Genomic DNA, 27276 nt, shown 5'->3' on the forward strand with positions numbered 1-27276 from the left:
TATACCAGGAGGTAGCAGGAATCAGTTGTGACATGCAGCAGGAGCTGGTTTTGTTCCAGTCTCTGCATAACAACCTCTTCTGAATCTCCAACACCTCTCCATTTTAAGACTTAGATGCTGCTAAGGTTTAAACAGCCTGTGCAAACAGCCAGCAACGTACAAAAATCTTAAATTCTGATCAATATACCAGCTGCTGATTTCTAGCAACTACTCTAAAATACTTACTAGCAACACAAAGAAATGATTATATAAGAGCTACCTAACTGCAGCCTGCACACATCAACTAAATGAACAAATTAAAGAAAGAGCATCATCTGTTCATTTTCCCATTACTGACTTAAATGCCATAAATTCAAGCCAGCAGCCTCACAGCAAGGCAGACAGCTTGATGAAAATGAAAAATTGCCAGAGTCAGAACAATGTCTGGGTACCTCACCTCTACACGTTTAATATCTTCTTCCAGAACACTTAGCTCCTTCTGGATCTGCTCCAATTGCTGTGGATAAGAGAATGGGAGAAGTCTAAATCAATCTGCATTGCACCACCAAGATAAATTACAATCTTTCCAGAGAGGAACGTGATCTTCACTGGTGTGCCACACAATTCAAAAGTCACCAGGCAGGAAGTTCAAATGTACATATTAACATAAGTGTGCACACAAACCACATTCAGGACAAAGCTGTTACTTTGAAACAATGTGAAACAAGAGCAGGAGGTATTTTGATGTCAATCACAGAGATCCACATAATTCAAAGTCATACTGTAATGCTCCTCTAACATGTCTCAGGCAAGGTGTAACTGGTTTGCAAACACTGAGTATCAAATCACAAAGTGGTCTGGGTTAGATGTGACCCTAAAGATTATCTCATTCCTTAAAGATTATCTCATTCCATCCTCTGCTCCAGGCAGGGACACTTTCCATTAGACCAGGTTGCTCCAAGCCCTTCCACCCTGGCCCTGAACACCTCCAGGGATCCAGGGGGAGCCACAGCTTCTCTGGGCACCCTGTGCCAGGGCCTCCCCACCCTCACAGGGAAGAGTTTCTTCCCAATATCTAAAACCACACTCTTCCACTTTCAAACCATTCCCACTTGTCCTGTACAATTGGAAAAAAAAAACACAATGAAAGACAATGATAATTTCACCCTCCAACTAACTAAATACAAAATGTTTTGCTAAAAGGTATCAAAACTAATTCTCATCCTGTCCGGTTTTCGGCTGTTTGAAGGGCCTGGAAAGGCCCGGAGTGGCCTTGGGGCAGCCCGCGTATCAAAGGACGAGAAGAGGCTTCAGTTCTTCTTTCGGTCTTTATGTTTATTAATTGTTTATCTAAAAGATTTTCTTTCGGCCCGACAGAGGTCTGCTCAGCAGCCAGCCATGAGCACACTGTGCTGCCCTCCGGACAGTCACCTATCTTTATACCCATAGTTACGTGTACAATATTTATCATTTTTCCCCAATCCTTTTTATTCTTATTGTCCGGTGCACTTTCAGTAATGACCAATCCCAAAGTGCCACCATCACCACAGAAGATGGAGGAGAAGAAGAAGAAGAAGGACAGGACACGCCCCAATTCCTCCATCTTACTTCTCTAAACCCCCCTGTACAGCAATCTTAAACCCTGTGTCTCACCCTCTAATTAACTAATCCCTTCACCATTCACCCCGGTGAAGTCCTCCTATCCTCATACAGGTGTCGTCTCCCGTGTAGGATCAAAGTCCAGCCACCAGACACTTCTGGCAACATTCCAGGACTCCCGAGCCCCCCAAGGGTGGTCTCGGTGGCTCGGCACCTCAGTCCTGAGGTGCTGAGATCCCACATCATCCTACTTGTTAACTTGTCACTTGCCAATTTAAACCTCGTCATGAAGTTTCTGGATTGGAAAAAACCTGTTTTGACCAGAGAAAGATTTGCTCCTGGCACAGAGCAAGCATCACATGGTATCAAGGCACCACTCCTTCCAAAGGTGTGATACTTACCTTGGATTACACCACAAACTCCAGTCAATTTGAGGGCTACACCTGAAAGGGTCAGAAGGAGACTTCCCCTTTCACCAGCCAACATTTCCTTTCCCTTCTTTGTGCCACATATAATATCTTCCAGGTTTTTAGTCACTCAGCAAGCTGGCTTCACTCACCTCAAGCGACTGAAGCCACAGACTTGACAACTGTTTACACCTAAGTAAGGACATCATCTCCTTACCTGTTTATTCAGCAGCTATGTCCCACCCAAACACCCAGAGCCTAAACCCAGCCTTGCAGGGCCCAAACACACACACCCCCCTCTAGGTGAGAGCTCCTGACAAAACACAGCTCCAGTGCAAGTCTGGTTCAGTGAGACACATAAATGTAATAAATACACAAAGAACGAGAAGTCCACCTGACTATCCACAGCTTCCAGTAAACATTAAGAGACAACCAGCAAGGTGACCCATGACCAGAAGCATTTACTGAATTTACAGCATTTACTGTTAAGTCCATTGAAAGTTTAAGCACAACACATTCTCCAAAAACAAATTTTTGTACTTTCAGCTTTACAACAGAATATTAAATTGCCCAAATCCAAAGTTACTAGTTTGGTGAGACATATTACTCTCAGTATGACATATTCCAAAGAATATCTGGCAAGCTACTCCCAAAGAATTATTCACTCAAGTGCTCAAGTTTGATCCTTTAAGAGGCAGAAGTTTTTGCTTAAACAAAAAACACAATTTAAACCACTCTTATAGTGAGGCATTCTAAACATCTGTGTGTTCTGCATTAAATAATCCACCATTTTAATTTACCTTTTAAACACTAACAAAAGTTTTGTCTCCGAAAACAGAAGAAATGACTGATGGGTCCACACCTATTTCCAACATGGCTGCTTCTTTGAATAAGATGACATTAGAAATGTATCCTAATCTCTGTACTCTGAAAGTTTCAGTTTACATTTAATTTGAGGCACAGACAGCACAAGTTTAATGGTTTAGAACTAGACTGCCACAGATAATTTACAAATCACTACACCATAACAGATAATTCCATTTTCACTCTCGAAACCTACAGCAAGAATAGCAGGTGGTGCTACAGCTCCAAGATTAGTGGCAAAGTTAAGTGACACTTGCACAGCATGGGTCCTGCCTGAACCCAGCTCTAGAAAATACCATTAGTCCCCCACATTCATAAATCCCATTTAAAAAGAAGTTACAAAACCACTTACAAGTTCCAAAATTACAGTGAGGAAATCAGCTATTCTACAATGTACTGGCTCCCAGCCAAACTGGGCCTCTGAAAAATAACTGACAGTTGTTCCCATGACATAAACAGGATATTTTTTATAGGAACAAGAGCAGAGACTTTTTATTGGCCAGCTTTCCTTAACTATTGCACACAGCCAAGAGCATGAGATCTGGTACTTTTATTTATCAATTCTTCCTTCTAGTTACAACCTACCATTAACTTACCCAACAGCAGCAACTCCAAAAAGGAGGCAAGTGTTTCATGCTTGTTTTAGGAGGAGTCTTCCCATGCCATCAGCATAAAATGAATTCATGTCTACACTGAAACCTTTGGTTTCTTGCTATGTTAGTTGAGGTATTTTAATCTGTCAAAGACCTTAAATCAATCCACATTCATTCCAATTAAATTTTGAAAAATGAGACTTACAATTTATAATTGCCAGCCTTTGAGGGACTTGTAAGGAAAACTAAATGAATTATAGTTCTTGCAGTATATTCAGATTTAAGAGCTCTTAATTTAATTTTCATGTTGGGCACAGAAAGCAAGCCAAGTCCTGTCCCAGTGATGGGCAGAATCAAACCTGTAAGACTTTGGATTAAGTCAGCAAAAGCACTTCCAACAAACACTGAAATGTATGCCTAGAGAGAAGCACGTACTATAACCTCTCTTTTCAGACACAGATGCTTTCTCAGAAATTAAAAGGCCAATATGGACAAGGAGAAGGTCCTTAATTCAGTGGTTAAACCTCAATTTCAATTTGAGTGAATGAACTACAATAAGCAGGTGTGTAACATTCTGGTCCCATTTTTCACATCAGGGCATATATACAGAACAACAGCTACAATTTCAAAACATTTTTATAACCATGGAAAAGGAATTTTGGATGTTCAAGAAGCTACCAAGAACTTACACTTTACCATGACCTCACCAGGTCATGGTCACTTTGTTTTTGGGTAACCATCTACTAACAAGACTATCTGGGTACAGCATTAAGGTTTCATCCTGGAGCTTCCTGTTTTTCCTGGAGCAAGAGCCCCTTGGGAGGCAGCAACTTCCTGCCTTGTGTTTGCACAGCACAGACAACAAGCACTCCTGACTGGGTCTCCTGGTGCCAGTTCTAAGGGTTTGGAAAAAACTGAAAGCTCAGCAGAGCCTCCCAGTGCCACAAAGGCAGCCTAGAAAAATGCACATGGGAAGGAGCCCTAGAACCTTGACCAACTCTCTTTCCTAGAAATCCTAGAAAAAGCACAGAACAGCAAAGAACAAAAAAAAAAAAAAAAAAAACCAAAAAAAAAAGGCTTTTTCTTGATAAAGCAAAGTACAGCAAGATTTATTTCCTTCCAGGCTCTGATCCAGACTCCCTGTGGAGTAGATAGATCCATAGATCTATCATAGATCCATAGATACCATAGATCCAGACAAACAGATGAGACTATTATTAGAGAAAACATCATTTTCCCAGACACACAAAGCCATTGCACCAACCAGGATGAGACAAAAATTATCACCTGCCCACCCAAGGAGGAGAAACCAGGCAGTCACTGTAAATAAACCCTTAATTCTGTCCTGTAGCTTCATCCATCCAACATAAGAATCTTCCTACTTCCTGTTCTTCCACCAAATACTGCATCAACAAGCCACAGGGCAACTTCACTAGCAACAGCTGAAACTTTTCTAAAGGTACTCAGTGAAATTAATTTCTGTCTGTAGAATACAATACCTCAATGACAATGCACAATAAGATCAGTTTCTCTCTCTGGAAGTCTTGTCTGTCTCTGGGTTTTCTTTCCATTATTGCTTTGGATGCAGAGCCTTTTACAACATACAGGGCAACTGTGGCATTAAAGTCATCTTCAGACCTTAGAGAAATTTTAGTCTTATAAACTAATTTCAAATATCACTTATTTTGACAAAATACCTCTCTGTTACAATTTCCTTGCACAACTAGAAGCAGGTGCAAGACTTTTATTAGTATGAAGACAAGAACACCTGAGCCTCCACAAGTTTCATTAGTGAAATATGGCATTCAAGCCTCTTAAACATGTGGACAGTCCATCTATAACACATTTATCTGCTGAGAATATTTCTTCTCTGATCAATACTTCCTCCAAATGATAAATGTTTCCTCACAACTGGGGAAGAGCTAACAGAAAGGCTTGAGAGCATCCAGACTGTTTAAAACTCACAGAATTCCCAAAGGCAGGAGAAGGGAGATGCCAGGCTGATAAAGTATATTTCATATCTTTTATACTCCTCCCCCTCATTTACATCCTACAGTATGGAGGAAATATGCTCTGAAAGCTTAGTGATAGGGTCTGATAGAAAAGCCTCCTGAGATAAGGACACCTGGGGAAGGGAACAAAGCTGCCTAAACAATTAGACTAATTGCCTTGGAGTTTAATGTATCAGTAATAGGTTCTTTCTTTGCAAGACCTCTCCAGTGCAGCAACAAGAGCCAGCTGTATACACTGATACCACTATGACAATTTTTAGTTTGCTGCTCACACACTCCCTGTATCCTTGGGCTTCTTATCACTGCTTCTGGAGCTCACATCTCTCATTCAGTAACTCAGAAATGCAAATAGATTTAAATACCAGGTAAGTGCATTGGATAGGGACCAGATTACTCCAGCTATAAATTCCCAGGAGTCCTGAAATGTAATCAAGACCACATGACAACAAAAGAGCATGACTGATTCCGGGTTCTGCCACCTCCTCTTGCTTACTCATTAGTTCATCCATGTGTGAACACGCAGAACATAAGGCTTGACAGGTGAAGTGATTAACACAGGGTAATGACATCCCTGGAGAATTCATGCTTAGAATTCCCAGCAATTACCCCACAATAACTAATAACTCCTCTTATTTTTAGTATCTAACATTTGAGAGTGCAAAGAACAGCGATGATTCTGAAACGCTGAGCAGGCACTCAGTGCCACAAGCCTGAGACACTTCAGGATTATTTTTCTGTCCCAGGATGTTTTATCAGCTAAAAAACAGACTTATGCATTAGCAGACATCAAAGAGGCCTTGTTTGTTAGACATGAGAGACCTAATATCACATTATGAGAAAGAAAAAATAAAAATGAAGTGACATCTGCCAAGGGAAACATGAATGCACCCAGAGAAAAGCACCTGTGTAGAACTTGATTTGTGATACCAATCATCAAGCTCAGTATTCTCCTTCAGTAAGCAATGGTGCTGCTTGATAGAAATACAATCAGGTAGCTGAGCTAATAATATTTAAGCATAAATTATCTATTTGATATATATGGTGTTGTCTAACTGTTTGAAGACATTCAAATACTGACCAGACAATTAGCAAGGTCTCTTCTTTAAAGTACTGAACATAAAAGTGGGGAGAATTAACTGATATAATCAGTTTGCTCACAAAGTGTTCAAGATGAAAGAACACGTGAACATTTAAAATTAACAAAGTTAAATTTGCAAAAGCATTTATGCAACACACGTATGAAAGCAAGAACTCTAAAAAGTCACAGGCAGCTGCATTTGGTTTCCTTGGAAAATAGTAATAAACAGCCACCACTACCAAGATATAATATTTCATTATTAAACTTGACCTCCCAGACTTTTCGGTCCTTAATATCAACAGAAGAGGACCCTGGATTAAAAAAACAAAAAGCAGAGTGTGCATTCAATTAACTGTGCACACATATGGAAAGGCACTCAGCCATGCTAAGTCTGCCTTAGGGACAGACATCCAACTGCTGTGAGTGATCAATACATTACTCCCCTCCAAAACTATCTGTTGTTTGTGTGAAAAAGGATTTTTAAGCTTTAGCCATTTGTTTTCAATCTTTTCTAAAGTAAGACTTTTTTTTCTATTACTATTGCCAAGGATTTGGGTTTTTGCCATATTGCTCTAGGTCAAAAAGAAAACAAAATACATAAACTTCAAAAGAAAAAGGGCTTGCAAGCACCTTTGTGCAAAAAACATGCAGTAAATTCTAGCCTGAGAGATCAACATTTTGAAAAGTTATGAAGAGATCAAAACAGGATTTCTAATAGAAACTGCTGCAGGTGCTGAACCTCACATCTATCTTCTAGAGAAATTATGAGAAGGTGGCAAAGAGGCATTTGTCAAAAGACTTGACTGCACCCATATTCTGAAGTACAAGTCTAAAAGATAGTTTTCTTCTAGCTGTAAGCCTACTGCAATATGCTCAGAAGTCACCATTTCATTAATGCAAGAGAAAAGAAATCCATAATTTACGAGTGAAGTAGGCAAGGAGGGTTACAGGTGGTTAATCATCTACTCTGAACTTGGGAAATACTATACAGGTACACCAGCTCTGAGGCAATATCTGTATTCAGTTACAAAAGTCCCTATCTAAGAACTTATAGTATGCAGTAAATGAAAACTGTTAAGAAAATCTTTCAATAAATAGTATTCAAAGAGGCATATTAGGAAGCAAAGTCAGAAAAGTTCCATTAAACATTTAAGCCAAAAACTAGAAATAAGAACTCAGGAGCATACATTAAAAAATAGTTTTTATTTATTAAGAACTTATCTTTACAGTTATGGCTTACTGAGTGATATTGCATTTACTCTGCAGCTATCCAAGCTTGAATTAAGAAAGGAAAAAAGGTCATGCTCCTCCCCATAATATGACTCAATGATGTGCAATACATCACTGTTCCAGGGTCCACACATATTGCTTGAGCTCAATTCTTAAACAGTCACTGTCAGAACCCAAAAAATTCTTCTAACTACCCTGAAGGACTAGAGACCCTGACAGGGGGCTCAGACACCTTAGCACAGAGTCAAAACCACCTTTTTTTTATTTTAACCCATTAAAACAATTACCAACTTCGTGCTAAATGTCACAGACCATGAAAGTTTAAACAGAATGATGGTGAATTTATCACTAAGTGAAAATGTAAAATTTTAAAGTTTTTAGAATAGAAGTTCAAGAAGCAAAATAAAAGAATTTAAGCATGTCCAGTCTTTCTCCTTCTTCTTGTCCTCCTCTTCTGCTGTAATAGCAGCACTTTTAGATTAAAAACACAAAGTGATAAGTATTAAAAAATTATTGTAAATAATGTACATGTAGTCTTTAGTATTAAAAAATAACCACCCCAAAGCAGTCAGTATGCCTCAACCCAACCTACCAGTCAAACCACAGCAAGTCAGAGAAAAACTGTTATAGATTTAGAAAGAAAAAATAAACAACCTTGAAAATTATAGCCAAAGAATCCTGTCGTCTTTTTCTTCAGTCTCAAAGCTAAGAAAAAAAGACTTTCTAACACCTCAAAGTCATCTCAACACCAAAAACCTGGTCAAGTCACCTCTCACAGGATCAAAAGAAGCTACAGTGAACTTCAGAAGCTCTGATAACCTTGACTGCATTATTAATATGGTCACTTAACCCCCATTCTCACTTTCCAAGCCACCATCCCAGGCTTTCTGCAGTCTGGATACCTCACCACTGCCTTACTGCAAGCACAAACTCCTCTGTTACCCCCACAAAGCCCCTCCAGAAAGGGGTGCTTGCCACAAGCTCCACCAGCTACAGAAAGGACCTCATCACTTACCAAAAAGGAAGCACCAATTTACTCTAGGTGTAAACTGACTGCCCAAGACAGATTTTGAGATATAAAACTGTCCTAAGGACTGGTCTGTATCTTGCATGCATCTACCACTGATTTTTATCTTTCTTACTCTTATCAAGTGAGAGAAAAGACTGCTACAAGTCTGACAAGTCCTCATTTCCCTCAAAATAAATGGCAAGGCCAGACACTAAGCTCTAGGGCAAGGACAGAACTGACAGGCCTGCACAGAAGTCTTTGCAGATGTGACAGTCTGCATTTCACACTGGAATATAGAGGGGGGTACAAAATAACAGAGGAAAGTCTTGGCAACAGAGGGAATACATAAGCAGGGACATGGAGGGTCTGAAATAAACTATATGTCCCAGTTGCCTTCAGGATTAAGTTTCTTTGGCCTTAAAAGATGATGTTATCTAAAAATTATTACTAAAGCCAAAGAGATAGATACTGATGCAGATGAGAAAGGCTTCCCAGGTACTGAAACTCACTGAATCAAGGTTGAAAGAGACCTTCAAGATGATCTAGTCCAACCACCACCATACTAACTCTTAAACCATATCCCCCAATCCATATCCAGGTGCTTCTTGGCCATTTCCAGAGACTGTGACTCCAGCAGCAGCCTGGGCAATTTACTCCAATACCTGACCACTCTTTCAGTGAAAAAAATTTTTCCCAGTATCTAATCTGAACCTCTTCTGTGCAACCTGAGGCCATTTGCCCTCATCTTTTCACCTGAGACATGGCAGAAGAGCCTGACTCCCCCCACTACAACCTCCTGTCAGGCAGTTAGAGCAAGGAGATCCCCACTGAACCTCCTTTTGTCCATACTAAACAACCCTAGCTCCCTGAGCTGCTCCTTGTAAGATGTTTTCCAGACCCTTCACCAGCTCTCTTGCCCTTCTTTGGACTTCCCACAACCCTTGTTGGTTTTGGCCACGGATATCTGTTGGTGGACAGACTCCAGACTTGCTCTGGAATGACATTCCGGATAAGGCTTCTTACACCCATACACAATTTCAAGTTTGGCCTTACAGTCACACTGTTGGGTCTTCTGCTCTTTACATCTTTTCTCAGAAACCATGGACCACAAGAGCTCATCCTTCTACTGTTTTCATGATTATTTTTCTAGGTTTCTGGACTATTTGTGGTATCAGGGTTTATGCACTGCATAACCTTATAAAAGAAGAGTCCCAAACCATGTGTATCTGATTACAGAACCCTCTCATATTCCTTGAGACACTTATTTTAGAACAACTAAGGAAAAAGCACAGAATATTAATTCTTTTATGTCACCATATTAGTCATGCTATTTGATAAACCAAAGGAAAAACTTGTTAGTGAAAATATTTTCACTCCATCCCAATCTTTGATATTTTTCTGTGTTGGGAAAACAATCTTCTTTCAAGAAATTGATGTTCATTTACACCAAGGAGTCTCTGTATTCCCACATGCTTCACCAGCTTGAGATGAGAAGGCAAATGATTAAAAATTGAAGCTGTCATACATAAAGAGATTAATTTCCCTTCAAACCCATGTGTCCGCTGCCTGAGATTTCCCCCAACACGCCTTGAGTTATTCTTTGCAGAAATAATGCCAGGCTGACACATCACTTCACCAGAAATGCACTGGGAGAAAGCAGCACACAACATTTCACCAACTGAAACACAAAACAAGTTACCTCTCGTTTGTTTCTCCTGGCAACTTTAAGGAATTCCATAAGGATCTGCAATTGGGCAGCATGGGACTCCTGTAACACAGCAAATAAGGAAGTGTAACTCTTCCATGTACGTCAAGAGAAACAAATACTCATTTTACACACAGAAATCCACACAGCACAGAAACTACTTTCATTTAGAGGTTACCAAGAGGAAAATAGCTTAAGGAGGTTTTTTGAAATAGTAGTTTTACTTTATCTCACAAGTCTTAAAGTTCTGTTAGATTCACAATGGGTTTTTATGTGAAGGCAACAGTCCTTGTAACAGTTCTTACTAATAACTTGAAATGCTTATTTATTTTCTTGGCTACTGCACCTGAAATAGATTTTGGAATACAGGTTCCTCACAGACTCTCCTATCCTGGAAGATCCTTAGCATCCACTTCATGACCAACATACTAATGGATGAAGTATTTATATAAAAAAACACTTTTCCCAAAATTTACATTTATGCTTATGTAGAAGTTACTACCGAAGATGTCTCCAGAGTGAGAGAAAACAATAAAGTCACTGATGAAACTAAACCACCCCTTCTAATATTTTTCATAACAGGTTATTTACCTCAACCTTATGGTTGAGGTAAATAGTATTTTTACCCAAGAACTTGACACCCAAGATGAAGAGAACCATAAGAGGAAAAATAACTAAGACCTATATAACAGCATTAATATAGCCCTAATCATATCACAGCATTCCAAGTTTTTTTCACAACTTATCAAAATATTTATTATTAAAGGATTGTGAACATACAGTTAAAAAGGATCAAGATATAGGAGCACAAAAAATCCAGGAAAGGAGGAGGGAACAGGGAAGGTAAAGACATTGAATGCAAAACCACTATTTTTCTACAGTTATTTTTTTACTCCCCAGGATCTGATAATAAGTGTGAAGTAAGTAAAGCTAGACAAGAAAAATGCTTTTAAATTATTCTTTAAATGTCAGGTGTGATTTCACTTTTTAGGCTCAGCATCCTTAGAAGATATTCATACTCAGAAATACTTAAACACTCAGTCATATGCCTTCTTTGCTTCAGATCTGTCACAAATCATACAAAAAGGTTTATAGAGAAAAAAAGTTTTATTCTCTTTTTCCCCACCAAAACTTCACTGAACCACAAAAACATATTTACAAGTCCCCATGCAATAAGGCAACATAACAGTCAAGCATATTTTGGGGTTACTTTCTTTCCATCAGAACCACAAGTTGTAAATATTGATTCTTTAAGAGTGTATAATTAAGATATTCCCAATACAACTTTTACACACATGTTTTAAAGCATTGTCAAAATCCACCCTTCTATTCAAAGTTCACCGGGTCAAATTCTGTAATAATCCAGTCTAATTTTAAGGTCTGGTTCACATAACTTGAAAATGATCACTTGAGATGAACAGCATGGAATGGCCAAATACACATAGAACAAACCCAAACCAACGACATTTCAGTTAAATCATAGGAACAGCTTGCTTCATATTGGCTAAGTCTACAAACCAGCTTCATAAACAAGACATCTGAACTTGTCTTTCAAGCATTAAATACTGAAAAAGCCTTCAGGAAAGGTGGTCATTCAGATTCTAAGGGTTCCAGCAGAAACTAAAGGGTGTGATCCTTTTCACATGCTCACTGTGTTAATTCTTTAATCTATATTCTGGACTTATTCATCCTTATTACTAAGAAAGCTCTGACATTTACTTGTGCAACAGACAATTAGCAAACTTCTTCACGTGCTCGTCTGTGTCCTGTGAGTCATTTTCTCTTATCCTTTTCTGCTTTCCCTGCTTGTTTATACAACCCTGCCAACAACAGCATTATAAGCATGTTATGGGCATCACAGCTGAAATGTTACTTCACTACAAAGGTCAGCAAAACAGCCACCTTTTAAACACCAAAACACAAAAGAAAATACTAAGCAATTAATTCACCAACAGAATCTTGCTTCCAGGAAAAGGTATCAAAAGAAAACAAACTTCTAAATACACAGTGTTCATTTATATAAGAGAAACATCTTACTGCTTCCAACTGCTTCTTCTTTTGCACCAGCAGCTCCAGCATCAGGTTGACATTGGCTAAGTCAAGATTGTCTTGATCAGTTCCCAACAAATCTTGAATTATCTGCCACCTGTGGCCATTCTAAAACGAGAACGAGAGATGTGGAAGAGATGGTGAGTCCAAGCCATCCAGGGCTGCATAAGCCATCCAACAACAGCTATTAAAAGCAACACAGCAATATTTCATCTCTTTGTAAAATTGCAACCCAGTTTTCATGCACTCAGATTCCCAGTTCTGCCATGTGTGCAGGATATGGCTCCTCTGACCTACTGTGGAACTTCTTATCTTATTTGGAATATATTTGTGCTTCATGAAAGCATATTTGCTGCTACTGCTGGGAAAAGATTATTTCACAGCAACAATTTTATCTGATTTGTGCCCCAGCTTCTGAGAACATGTTTCTTTGGAGAGAAAAAAAACCTTCACATTTATCCAAGCTTAGTTGGATTACATCTGAAATATTGTTATGCACCAATACCTTTTAATATTTTTAAGATCAAGTAATAGGTAAAACCCTCATGCTAAACTCAAATCAAAGAGGGTAGTATCAGCTTATTTTTCCTACTGTCCCCTTTCAGATTACTCTTCTTAAGTGTAAGGGAAATGTGAAAGCTGGGAAGAAGATGGAGCTCATCAGGTTGATCTCATTTAAACTGCTTGGAGCTGTGGGGGACTCCTCAGAGAACCACAATATTACTATACAGCCCATTCTTCCCTGAAGGCTCTTTTCTCTTCTTCTTATCAGTAAAAAAGGTATCTTCAAGCACAGGAAAATCAGAATAATAGGTTAATGCCAGCAAAGCTTTACATCAAAAAGCTTCAGGAACCAACAGGAACAGCTGAGACGTCTAAAGAACACGTAAGAAACAAAACTGGATTAAAAAATCCTGTCCTAAAAAAGCTATGACACTAATTTATTTAAATTGGCAAGAACTAGAAATACCATCCAGTCTAAATCAGATATTCTCTCAAACGCTGTAGCCTTTTTCTATTAAGTACATTAAGAAAAATAAAATATATAACATCCATATAGAATGCACAATTTTCATACAGTGCTCAACAGAACCTATGGAAACTATTCAGCCAAAAAGTCAATTTCAATCTGGAGTAACTGGGGAAAAACCCACGGTTTTTAAGCAAGTGAACAAGATTTGAGACACATTTTAACAGACTAATGCACTAGTTAATTGTGCTACTGCTAAACTACTCAAATGTTCAAACATGTCTTAACATGATTTCTTAATGAGACCATGACTATTGCATTTGCTGCAATGTGTCTTGGATGACTTTCCTTAACACCAAAGGTAATACAAGACACATTAAAGAAGGGACACAGGAGCAACATTACTCTTTTTTAGATGTGTGTATTTTTATTTGCTGCCAAAAGGTAGACACACCACTGTTTTGGGCATGAAGTCATGGTAGATTGTCCACTTATTGATAATTATCAAAAATAGGTGCATCTACAAGCAGAGCTTTTAAAGGGTAAAACCAATTTCCAAGAAGCTGGTGTATATGCCTTCAGGTCAGTTATGTGCACTTCAAACCATATCAGGTTTATGCATATTTTATATTAAACATGGTATATGCATATTTTATAATGATTATAAAACTTACTGTGAGTAAACCAGTGAATCTTTAAAGAAGGCTCTTTGCAAACACTGACAGCACCAGCTTCTGCAACACAGCCCTTAAATTAATACCACTTTAATATAAGCTTTTAAAAACAAGTGCTCCAAGGTTTTTTAATATTATTTTGCAATCTTATTTATGAATTACAAAAGACAAGGATGTCATACATAGCAGGTCAAACATGCAAGTTTTTTGGCTCAGATCATATATTCTTTTTTATTTTAATGCACAAGAGCATCCACAGGTGCTATAGAGAGGCCCTGACGAACTGAGGATACAGATCCTGCTCTGATTCTGTGACATAAATCAAGTCTAGAAGATATCCAGGCAGCTTTTTTGTGGCATCTGAACCACAACGCCAGACTCCAAACGTATCTTTCTCCCTCTTGTGGTTGGTATCAGCATTCCTGCAGCTTCCTGATAGAACACAGCTTCTCACATGTGATCAGACAAGCCCGTGGCACTTCTAATCATTCACTGCTCTCATTGTAGCTGTAATTTCCAACACTCAAGGAAAATTATTACCTTTAAACAAGTGTACTTCCATGGGCAGTTTCCCAGGTTATATGCAATACCTCAAAGGACACTTGCCTATGCTAACAGAGCTTCTCTCTGCACATATTGCTGGAGGAAGAACAGCAGTTAACAAGGTAGAAGGGATCTACTGCCACTGATATTGGTATTAGTCCCTCTTAAAGTAAGTTAAAGCATCAGCTCAGCAGTGCAATCTCTTCTCAGTTAAGCCATGTAATTACAAATGCTGCACAGAATCATTAAATGAATATAAAGTAAAAAAGTTGGAACATACGGTGCTACTCACTGAATGGTCCAGTTTGAGTCTTTTCTCCTCAGATCTTTGCTTCTGTTTAAGAATTAATTCATTCACTAAAAAAATTAAATAAGATATCAAAGAGATTTATTTAAAGTTCACCAAAACAGTATGTAAGACTATACCTCAATGTATTTACTTTGGTTACTAATTCCACTGTAAGATGTTTTTCAGTAATTAAAACAGTAGAAGATGTCTCCACTTTTTTTTTCCTTACCAATTTATTCTGTGGAGGTTTTTTGTAACATATATAAATACTTTTTAGTAATCATCAACAAATACAATGCCTACACATTCTCCAAATTGATTCAGTTCCTTTTTCTAAACACCCATGGTTCCTTGAGAAAGTTTTTCAACTCCAAGGCAAAAGTATATCACAGAAGAGTATGAGGGAGATAAATCAGGTAATGTTCTATTATAGGCCAAAAAAAAAAAAAGCACAGCTGAATAGAACAACTTTTTCCTTGAATTTTCATGTGCGTTTCTAAAGATATACTTTTGCTATAATTTAATTTTCACCAATCTAGAGAATGCAAAGAGAAAGATAAAGATAACTTCAATCCTTCACACACATATACACACAAGCTCTTCCCCCTCCAACACAGACCTCAAATCCCTGGCCAAAGTGTGCAAACACTCTTTGGCCCAACATGCCCTCCAAAACCTGCCTCAGCACCATCTCCAGCACAACATGATTAGGTCTAAATCAGGATGCCCATTGCTGAAGCATTCCTTGGCTACTGTGGCTTTTCAGACATTTATTATTAAATGGCTATCTCAGCACATGAAATCAAGATTTGCTCTAATTTGGTATTTCACACTGCAATGTGTTTCCTTTAATCTTTTCTCCACAAAACTAAGTTTTAAAGTGAATTTTCACCCAGCAACATGTACTCCCTCTTTAAGAGGCAGCTAGGATTGCATATAGGCATACGTATGAATATTTCTCTGTATCTGATTTACACCTGCATCCATCACATGGGTCTCACTACAGCACAGCAGCCAAAACAGCACAGTATCTAACACAGCCTCCACCCTTTCAGTGTCCAAGCTTTGTAAACAGGCCATGTCCTTTATTACTAGGCAGACAAGAGTGCAAGAAAATAAAAGGAAAGAGATTCACATCTCTAGCCATAAGAAAAACAGCTTTGCTTTTCACAGTATGGAAACAGCAGCAAGTTAATCTCACTGCTGTCACTAAGCACGCAGAACTGCTGGAGGCAGTGCAGTATTAACAATTTATAGCACTAACCTTTTTTATATAAAAATGACAACCGAGGGGCTGATATTTGGATTTTATGTTCAACATTCAGAAGACTGTAATTTACAGGACAAATTTACAAGTGCCTTCCTTCCTTAACAACTAAGATGTTTCTCATGCAAGTAAGCCTAAAGCTCACCTAAGAAGTTGGGATAAAGATGATCTATGTTGTCCACAACATAGTTGCATTTGGGACATCTGTTATTGTCCTCCAGGCTCTGGTGAATACATTTATAGCTGTTCAAAAACAAAGAAACAAAACAAGTGAGCCCACACGAAGGAACAAAACATAAGCACAAGGTAAATAATATCAGCCTTAGACAAGGTGCATTGTTTGTGTTGCCAGCTAACAGCTGTGCTGCCAAGAACCTACAGTGGAGTCAAAATGTTCCAGTGTTTGAACTCAGAGTGTACTACAGCAGAAAGCAAAGGTTTCTGGCAAGGATTACAAAATTTAGTCAAGTACTTCACTCTTATTTCCCTGAGGATTTCTGCAACGTGGATACTCCAGCCACAACACCATCTCAAATTCATGCTCCCCACCACTTCCACAGGCAGAGGTAGCAAACAGATTGAATTACTCAAAAGCAACTCTTCTAGATTAGCTGAATACTTAGCAATCAACATTAAAGGCATTTTAGGTAATTGAGCAAAGGAAACACCTTCACCAACTTCTCCTATTTCCCTCCACAGCTGCTTTTCTTACTATCAGCGGCTTCAGAGGTGCTCACTCTTGAATTTGGGGACAGAAGAATAAGAAGATGCACTTTTACATCAGGTTTAAAAGAGCCTGCTTGAGGTCAGATCCTGATAGGGACATCAGATAGAAACATTGCTCCACTCCTAAATAAAAGTATTACAATGTTTCTCATCTTGGCCCTCTAAAAAGTTACAGGTCACAGGGATAAAGTGTTTCCACAGAGGGAACAAAATCAGCTGATCTCTTACCTGCTGCAAATCAAAGCTCTTCAGAAAGTTACCTGAATCTGCTGCTTGAGAAAGTACTTTATACTACTATAATATCACTTCTTACAAGGTTTATTTCTAATTAGCAGGCACCATAAGAGTATAACATAGACACAGCACTATAGGACATCATGGTTCAACATTTGTACCAATCCCTAGAGGAGATGAGAACTACAAGTGGCTCCAGAAATGCCCCTAGAGAGTTCTTGCACTTCTCCACGGAACATGTGCTCCTCATGGCACCCAGAGATAACACAATGAAAAGTGAGTGGGGCCAGGCCAATTCAACACAACAGGAAAGCCTGAAGCACATCCTCTCTCACAAGGTCTAAAATAATTCAATACACAATGTGCAAGCCACTTCAAACTGTGCACAGTCTTACACAAAGGCAAGGAGGAGCTGCCAGCACTGCTCTCAACACCTCTACAGAGGTGATGCCAATAGAGGTAAATTAACAAACTGTTCTGACTCTGGATAGTGGGTGTTACCCACAGCTTATGAACATTCTATTTCTTTACAGAGGAAATATGGTGGCCCAGCACTACTTGTTAAAGACACATGGATTTTTTTCTTTTTAATCTAACAGGTATCCATCTTTTAAAAATTTATTTCAACCTCCTTCTTCAGTATAGGGGCCAAAGACAGAAAAGAAACAAACTCAGAATGAAAAGGTATCACAGCAACACCTGTGTTACAAATCTCTTACAAATGCAGTAAGAGATGAACATTTTTTCTAATACAAGAAACCAAATATTACCAGAAGCTGTGTCCACATTTCGTCATGTAGGCCTCTTCAATCATATCAAAACAGATGGGGCTGGAAACAAAGCAAAACAAAAATCAGAAAGATGTCTTTTTTATGTTAAAATATGAAGAAAAGTATTATTAACTCAAAACAACCACTTAATTATGCTTAGGTAATAACCTCCTGTATGTAAAATGAAAGGACATACTAGTGCAACAGCAACCAAGCAGTGTAAAGATCAAAAGGGCAATCCACAGTTCTTTGAACTCTGAATGATACTGTAGTTTGCTACAATTAGAAACCAGTAAGTGTTCACCCTTAAGCTTTTAACACCTGCAGACAACCCAAACAAAGCCAGAGAATCTTCAACAAGCAAGGCTGCAGGAAAACCTTCACAGTGTCTGTACTAGGGTTCAAACAAAAAGTAAAAAAAAATGGCTTTTTTTACAGGAATAGACAATGAGTATATAAATGACAGCAAAACTAGTCTCTCCTTTTTTTTTTCAGACAATAGCCATCTATAATTTTTAAAAGTGGCACAAAGAGGCAGAGCAGACCAGCAATAGCAATGATGTCATGAGAACAAGGACTAATAAATGGGTGGAGAAGGTGCAAACGAGGGGGTGTGCCGGCAGAGCAGTGCCAGGGTTGAGGCTGCAGGAGAGCAGGATGAATCCAACAGGCAGCAGGTGAGACCAACCCAAAGTGGGAAAGGTGGAATTACGAGTTAGTGACCAGAGCACAGCCAGCTCTCTGTGAGGGATCACCAAGAACCAAGCAGGGACCCGAAGAGAAGGACGTGCGAGCAAGCAGTGCTCCACAGGAACCTGAGCACAACAAGAGACAGGAATCCAGTGAGATGTGGAATCCGTGACATGTTTGAAAGGAAAATGAAACACAAATGAAAGAACAGGAAAGCTGCATCCATCATACTCCCAGTGACTCCTGTGGCTGCTGTCCCTGATAACTGGTGGGATTTGCTGTCACATACACACTCACCTCCAGGTCTTGGCCAGCTAGCCAGCAAGATGCCATGGGTAGCAACATGACAATTCTGCACATAACACATGGATCAGCTGGGTCACAAGCTTCAGCTTGTTTTCAATGCCTTACAGAGACCCAAACGCTCTCCTCTCACTCCCTCAAGTCCACACCAATCTCAGTTCCGAGAGGCTTTCACCAGCACTTGTTTTCTTCAGAAACAGCCTCCTCCCACCTTCTGCCAACAAGACCGTTCTCACCGAAGGAGCTGTTAATAAACTGTTAACAACTTCTGCGAAGCAGGAATCTTTTCTGCATCCAAAACTCAGATCAGACTGAAAACAGCAATGTTTGTCTAAGCCGGGGAGGGGAGCATCTCCACAGAAGGCATTCCCCATTCTGCAATCTATTTCAGAGCATACTAATGTATACTCTACATAAAGTATAGTTGTTATCCCGTTAGAAAAGAAATCTCAATCTCAAAAACAGGAGAGGAGACACCTTAAATACTTTTTAGGCACAGAGAGATGAAGCTGTGGCCCCTGCTAATGCAAGCCCCTGCTCTGACTCACTATACTGGAAAACACAGCTGTCGTGAAAGGTTTGTCCAGCCTAACATACAAGCCAGGTTGTCCTAAATATTCCATCAAATCACCAGTATAAACACAACATAAAGGGAAACAAATCAAAACAGAATGCTACTCTCTGAACCGACTGAGCCATCTCAAAAGAGGCCTCAAAAATAATTAATACACACCTGTTCCTCTTCCCCCCAGACAGACCTTTTTCTACACTTGCCTTGAGTAGCACCAGCTTCAGGAGTCCAAGTCACTTTTCTCAGTTATTTAGTTTCAAGGCACTGTTTAGTCAGAATAAATCACAAGCAAACTCAGCCAGCACAGGCTGATTATTAGAGAATAAGGAGGATAAGACACCTCTGAATTCTGTTAGCTGGACTTTAAAAGAGGACGTCTAAGACTTAGGGTTAGATCAGTATCTAAGGGTAGTTTCTCCCTACCGGCACTGGTGATGAACAGTTTAACTTCTGATCTTCTATTCACACTGAGGTATATGCTCTGTGTCATGCCAGAAACTGCTATTCCCCACAGGGCCAGAGGTGATGCTCCTAATGCCCTGCAGCAATCAACAAGGCTGTAACGCTCCCCTGTCTGCAGGAGAACATCACAAATTCGAGCTAAAATAGGAAGATTACCTCCTAACATGCCAGTCACACGAGATCACTGTTCCCAAACTACTCCTTCATACCAGTTTGACTGGAGAAGTGACAGAGCCAAAACAGTTGAGAAAAAGCAATCAGAGCCAACAAATAGAGCTATGCAGTACCAGGGACATCATTAAAGGTACTGAAGGTTCCATTAAGAACTGTTTCCCCTGAAATGCTCCCTGATTTACAAGTGGAAACAAGATTGATATATTTTAATACATACTGAAGCCAAGCTGACTGCAACACGTGAAAGTTGCTATGCAACAGTTGTTTGAAGCTAATCTAACACAAAGGGAAAGTTAAGAAAGAAGTGGAGGGATGGGAACTTGCGACATGCTACAGTTTGTAGTGTAACTGCAACTGGGAAGCACAAGTGTGGTGAAATCAAGGCTTCTGTGCATGAGGCAGCTGATTCTCTATTTGTCTTAAGCAGCAGGCAGGTTAAAACGATGCAAACAACTTCAGCAAGTCAAAAATGTCACTGATCTCTGGGCAATAAGGCACCAGTACCTAATAAACACTATTTTTTAATCCAGCACTGCAAAGGTTTATCATTCTTTCTCTGCAGGGCAGACCTGGAACATTTTAAACATCTACTTTAATCAAGGGCATGGCTCTAAGTTTTACCAGTTGTTTTCCAGGCACCTCTCAAGAGTGCTAATGTCACCCTACTGCTCCACAAACACCTGGCTGAAGTGGTCACTATGATATTTAAGCACACTTCAACAGCAAACAAGATTTATTATAGTGCCTGCCTCCTATTCAGCTCCTCTCTGGTCAAATCAGAGACCAGGACTTCTGCAGGCTCTGTCCTTCCCATGGAAGGTGGCCAGGTTAAAGATCACTGCTGGCACTATATACTCACTATCAAGCTCTAATGTAACAACAGGCAGTAAAACTCCTTGTACATGGTATGCCAACAGCTTGCTGTGTTTTTAGTTTGTGACTTCAGGGCAAATTTGTAATATTCCTTACTGAAATTGGTTTCCAGACCACAAAAATGGGAATGACTACACTCAGCCCATGCCCGGATTAACAGGTAACCAGCTGAGGAAAGAACTGGTTTTAAAAAGCCATGAACCTGCAAGCCCAGGTGGCACACAGCCCTTCCCACAGCTGAGCTGTGGTACTGGGTGCTGAACTCCAGATCAGCATACAACACCCCTCCCATCCACGATTTGTGCCAGAGCTCAGAAACAAGGACTGCTATGGAGCAGGCACTGAAGAGCCAGGTGAGAGCCACTCCATGCAGGAAGCCAAGCAGACAGTAACTGGTTTTAAGGAGGTTTACTCAACCACTAGCTGGGAGGGCTAATACAAGGCCTGGGAAAACTAAGCAATTACATTGCTGGGCAGCAGAAAATCACCTGATTAGAGAAGCCCCTTTCAGACACTCTCCAGGCAAGTGGAAAGACACCTGGCTACAGGAGCAGCACAAAAAATACCTTTATGTTCTGCAGCCTGCACTAAGAGAAACAAAGTTTTCCCTTTTATAATAAAGTTCTCCACTAAGTCAGACCCACCTGCAGTCCTGACTGGAGTTACACATTTCCAGGCAGAAGGCGACACACACCACAAACAGGAGACACCTGCAAACTCCTGAGCATACACCGGCTAAACATTTCACACCCCAAAGCAGCAATACAAGCCAGTGTTTACCCTGGAGCCTCTGCCTCACTTGAGACAGTGCTTTCAGAATACAGGCAGGGAGGTGTGATATTGACATTACTGAGGGAATTTGCACTTGCACCTTGATGTTCAAAACTCACCCAAACTTTTCTCTTTCCCACCTTCCACTGGGTACAGGCATCATCTACCACTGAGTTTACAGCTGTGGCTAACAGCAACTTGCAGCTTATGTTCAGAAAAATTATCAAGTGCTCTCTGCAGCTGGCAGCATCTTGAATTATCCTTACAGAGGCAAAAAGGACATAGGGGGAAGCTTCTGTTTCTCACATTGAGATATGTAAAGCTTGTTTAAATCAATTATTTAAATGAACACACACCTGCCTTCTTGAACATTGCTCAAAACTCCAGAGTTGCACAGTTTGGTTTACTTCTACAGAACTGTATTGCTAACTCAAATTAAAAAAAAGATGGATACTGTTATTAGAAGCTAGAACAATAATAAGTAAGAACAAGTCCTTTAGCCCACAGAAATATAGAGTAGTGAAAAACCCAAGTTAACTATAATCATTGTCTGCTCTTAAAGCTTCTGACCTGCACTTCAGTATGCTCAGTGTGGCTCTTGTAAATACTAAGAAAAGACATTTTGCGCTGAGTACTACCGGGCTGATTTCCTTCCTCTCACTTGTTCAGTCAGTAGTGCTTCTCAATGAGGAGAAAACAGCTAATTACAGGTTCTCCTTAAGGCATGTACAGTACTTACCTGCAGAAAAAAAGGAAGCAGCTCAGCTTTCTGAGCCATCTAAAAATATGTCAAGTCTACAAATTGGTTATGGGTGTAATTTCCTTTCCAAACCCCTCATTTCTACAACAGACAACAAAATAGGAAATAAGAGCTGACTGGAAAGGGCAGGGAGCCATGCTGGCAGAACTCTACTGCCAGAGAGTAAGAGCAGAGGGAACAGAGGAGAATGGGGACTTGTAACTGTGTTCATATCCCATCACCAGAAAACTTGTGAGCAACTGAGCTCACACCAAGAGCTCTTAAATCTACCTAACATGGCCTAGAACCAGAGCAGGCATCAGCTGATGACAGCAGTCCTCCCATTCAGCTGAGCAAACTACTAACTACAGTAATAAGCAGTAATTTTTGACTGTTACTTATTCCTAAAAAGAATTACTTACTGTTTTTCTTACCACTAGCTTTTTAGCAGCTTCAGGTTTTCACTTCAGCAGCAAAGGTATTTTCTATCAACTCTGCTAAACACTTTACAAGCTGTAAAGTTAAGCCACAGGGTTTTGAGACAATACCTGTCCTCTGGGAGATGCCTCACATCCAATCCTCACCTGTAAGTCAGAGCTTACATTAGAGCTGGCAAAATCATCTTGGAAGCTGTGGCCCACTTATAATCTTCTTTTTTTTACTATTTACTTTCCATACATGATTTTCCTACAACTTGATCTTTCTCCCACTACTCTTCCCTGTTTGCCTTTTTCTCTAAGGGCCCAACCTGACTTCCTGTTCTCACATTTTGGCACATCCAACCAGCTACAAAAATCAAACCTACTTCTTATGTTGGGAGGTTTGAAACTCACCCAGCAACAGGTTCTCTTCAAAACTACAAATTACCAACAGTTCTCACACCATGGGCCTTAGTTTGCCAATTATGCTGAAAGGTGATTTCCAGCTATGAGCTACAGCTGGATAGCTGGATGTTAGAAAACAACATCTGAAAAATGTTTCAACCATCACAGAAGAAATTCCCTACTAATCTGGTTTTAGGGGCCTGCCTGACACAAAACTTATTGCTGTTTTAAACTAGACAACCTTTCCCAGCAACATGGGCAAACCAAGCCAGCTTTGCTGGAGCTATCAACCATCATGAGGCTCCTTGGAGTCCCTTCTAGAGGGGCACTTAATCCTTTGCTGAATCCTCTTCCCAAGATGAGAGGTCACACTGTCCAGGAAAGCAAGGCAGTTGCTGTGTTGTCAGAAGGCTCTGAGGAAACATCTCGTGCTGCAGGGCCTTTCCAACAACTTGGGTGCACTCAAGGAGGAATCTGCCAGGAATAAACTGATTCTGCTTAAAAATAGAGAGGGTGGAGGCAATGCTGCTACACAGGGCCAAAACCAGACAAAACCAGAGAATCAGGCTGGAAAAGACCTCTGAGATCAAGTCCAACCTATGACCCCATACCACCATATCAACTAGTGGTGTCAACTAGCTGAGTGCTGTGTTCAGTTGTTCTCTGAATAGCTCCCGGGGTGGTGACTCAACCACCTCCCTGGGCAGCCCATTTCAATATATAATCAACCCTTCTGGGAAGAAATTCTTCCTAACATCCAACCTAAACCTCCCCTGGTGCAGCTTAAGGCTGTGTCCACTTGTCCTGTTGCAAGCTATCAGAGAGGAGAGCCTGATCCCCACCTGGCTGCGACATCCTGTCACAAAGTTCTAAAAAGTGATAAAGTCCCCCTCTGAGCTGCTTCTCCTCCCTGGGCTCCCCATTCTCCCCTACCAGCTGGTCCTGGGTTGGGGTTAGGCTCCTGCCCCTTCCCCAGCCCCGCTGCTCTTTTCTGGACCCTCTCTAACAGCTCCATGTCCTTCCTGAATTGAGAGGCCCAGAACTGGACACAGGACTGGAGGTGCGGCCTCAGCAGAGCCCAGCACAGAGGGACAATCGCTTCCCTGGCCCTGCTGGCCACACCATTTCTGACAGAGAGAGGCACAAAAGAGGGAAAACCCCAAAGCCACAATCCCCGGAGGGCAGCAGCCGCTCCAGCGCCAGGAGGGGCCGCCGGCTGCTCCCTCCTCCCACCGCTATTCCACACACACTCCCCAGGCTTCCCGACGGCATGGCGGCGCCCCGGCTTCCCACAGCGACATATCGCGACATATCGCGCTCACCACACGAAGTCGTTGCTCTTGTCCTCGTAGGAGTTCATGAGCCCGTTGCAGAGCGGGGTGAGCAGCGGCCTCTTCCTGCCGCCGCCCCCCGGCGCCGCGGAGGAGCCGCCGGGCCGCGCCGCCCCCGCCGCCAGCCGGGCCAGCCCCGCGCCCGACCCCGACACGGCCGCCGCCACCAGCACGGGCCGCGCCGCCGCGCCGCCCGAGGAGGACGAGCCGGGGGCCATGGCCGCCGAAGAGGAGGAGGAGGATGACGAGGAAGAGGAGGAAGAGGAGGCCGGTGTGGCAGCGGGCGGCACGGCGGGGTGCGGCGGGCGGCTGCCCGACATGCCGAGGCCGGGCCGGGCCGGGCGGAGCGGCCTCAGCGCATCCCCGTGCGCACGAAGAAAAATAAAGTTCCTTCAAAGAAAAAAAAAGGGGGGGGAAGGGACAAAAAAAAAAAAAAAAGAAAAAGGAGAAAATCCCACAATTAAAAAAAATAAAAAATCCAAACCAAAACGGCGGCCCCGGCGCGGCGCTTGTTCAAGCTTTATTGACAGGCGGACAGGGCGGCCGCGCGTGCGCGGGGCGGGGCCGCGCCGGTGAGGGGCGGGGCAGGGCGGGGCCAAGCTGCGCTCCCCTCGCGGAGCGGTGGTGGCCGGGGCTGCTGGGGGTTGTGGATTTCCTCTCACAGCTTCGGTGCGTGGGTCAGGAGCTTCTGGCTGTACCTTAAGCTGCTTCCTCTGACACCACATCTAATGGTGCGCAGTCCTGAGGCACAAATCTGTTGAGCGGCCGAGGGAGCTGGTGGGGCTTAGCTTGTAGAAAAGGGAGCTCAGGGGGACCTTCTCGCTCCCTGCGACCACCTGACAAGGGGTCGTGGCCAGGTGAGGGTTGGACATAGTCCTAAGCTGAGCCAGGGGAGGTTTAGGCTGGACATAGGGAGGAATTTTTTCACGCTAAAGGGTGATTATATATTGGAATGGGCTGTCCAGGGAGGCGGGGGAGTCACTGTCCTTCGAGGTGTTTAAGGAAAGACTGCATGTGGTGCATGGTATTCAGTGCCATGGTCTGGTTGGCGGTTTTGGGTCATAAGTTGGGCTCAATGACCTCATGTGTTAGGAGTAGAAAAGCTGCCAATTTTTTTAAAAGGTTGCAGAGTTCACAGGTTGGGCTAGTTGCTGCCAGGGTGGAGTTCTAACTGTTTGTTGTTGTAATCACCTGTCGTTTTCGTTAACTACCTGTCCTTGATGGTTAAGAATTCCCCCTTTTGTCCAGTGACACCCTGCTGCTTCCTGGAGGATGGCACCCAGGACGGTGAAGAGGAGGGGACATCGGAGTTGGCATGCAAATGATATGGGAACCAGCATGTAACAGGAGAAGCCCCTCACCAAACCTAGCAAAAAACCCCTAAAAACAACGTCTAGACGTGAGGAACAGAATCCAGCATCCGCTAAGTTCTTTTTTACCCCTAACCTAAAAGATGTCGGCTAGACAGAGGACCTCGAATGTTAAACAGGAAAATCGGGACTCTCCTGATGCTTTTGTGAGGACAGAACCCCCAGCTCTACCTGCAACCAGCAGACAAAGCTGTGCATTTCACCTTTTCTGTGCCATTCCTGGAAGCAGTGGTGGCATGAGCGCAACCCATCGGTTCTTCCCACCTGAGCTGATCACTTTTAATAAAGGCATAAAAAAGGAGAAAGATCTCCTGCCCTGTTTATTTCATCATGGGTCTTTCCCAACCTAACTGCATCTGTGATTCTGTGATCTCCCTCAGACCACTGAGGGGAAGGCAGCCAGGCCTCAGGGGAAATGTGCCAGGCTGTCACTCAGAGACCCTCCCTGAGTCCTCAGCACCACAAAGAGATCCTGTGAAGGGCAGGGCTGATCTGTGTCAGGATGTTCTTCACCTTAGATACCTACCCCAAAAGGCAGCTTTAAGCATGCTGAGCTTCATCCTGTGCCCCACACAAAGAAATGGATCCATGGACTGAGGCCAGTTGAGTGAGGTTCAACAAGTGCCCAGCCTGCACTCGGGTCACAGCAAACCCAGGCAGTGCAACAGACTGGAGGAGAAGTGGAGGAGGACCTGAGGGTGCAGCAGCCCAATTCTGGGCCTCTCCCTGCAATAAAGACTTTGAGGGGCTGGAGTGGTTCCAGAGAAGGACAACAGGGCTGGGAAAGGGGCTGGAGGACAAGTCCTCTGAGGAGCAGCTCAGGGAGCTCTGGGGGCTCATGCTAATGAAAAGGAGGCTCAGGGAGGACTTTATCACTCTAAAACTCCCTGATAGGAGGGGGTAGCCAGGTGGGGATCAGGTTCTGCTCTCAGGTAACAAGTGACAGAAGAGGAAACAGCCACAGCCTGGTCAGAGGAGATTAAGGTTGGACATCAGGATTAATTTCTTCATGAAAAAAGTTGTCAGGCATTAGAATAGGCTGCCCATGGTGGTGGTGTCCCCATCCCTGGAGCTATTCAAGAAGTGACTGGACATGGCACTCAGTGCTCTGTTCTGGGTGACAAGATGGTGATCAGTCACAGGTTGGACTAGATGATCTTGGAGTTATTT

At 41.9% G+C, this 27276-nt stretch overlaps 1 protein-coding gene across 2 annotated transcripts in view; it reads right to left on the reverse strand.

Moving 5' to 3' along the window:
• COP1 (COP1 E3 ubiquitin ligase) overlaps window positions 1-25285 on the reverse strand; it is a 125380-nt gene extending 100095 nt beyond the window's left edge. The window contains exons 1-7 of one of the 2 annotated variants that reach the window (XM_074546333.1): window positions 24728-25285; window positions 17999-18058; window positions 16414-16511; window positions 15005-15069; window positions 12514-12633; window positions 10471-10539; window positions 437-496 (exon numbers count right to left, since the gene is read on the reverse strand). In XM_074546333.1, coding sequence (XP_074402434.1) covers window positions 437-496; window positions 10471-10539; window positions 12514-12633; window positions 15005-15069; window positions 16414-16511; window positions 17999-18058; window positions 24728-25056 — 801 coding nt within the window. In that variant the 5' untranslated portion in view covers window positions 25057-25285. Of the gene's footprint in view, window positions 1-436; window positions 497-10470; window positions 10540-12513; window positions 12634-14992; window positions 15070-16413; window positions 16512-17998; window positions 18059-24727 lie in introns of both variants that reach the window. The other variant, XM_074546332.1, reaches the window with a different exon arrangement.
• Between the last annotated feature and the right edge of the window lie 1991 nt (window positions 25286-27276).

The sequence above is a fragment of the Zonotrichia albicollis genome, chromosome 8, assembly GCF_047830755.1.
Source record: "Zonotrichia albicollis isolate bZonAlb1 chromosome 8, bZonAlb1.hap1, whole genome shotgun sequence".
NCBI lineage: Eukaryota > Metazoa > Chordata > Aves > Passeriformes > Passerellidae > Zonotrichia > Zonotrichia albicollis.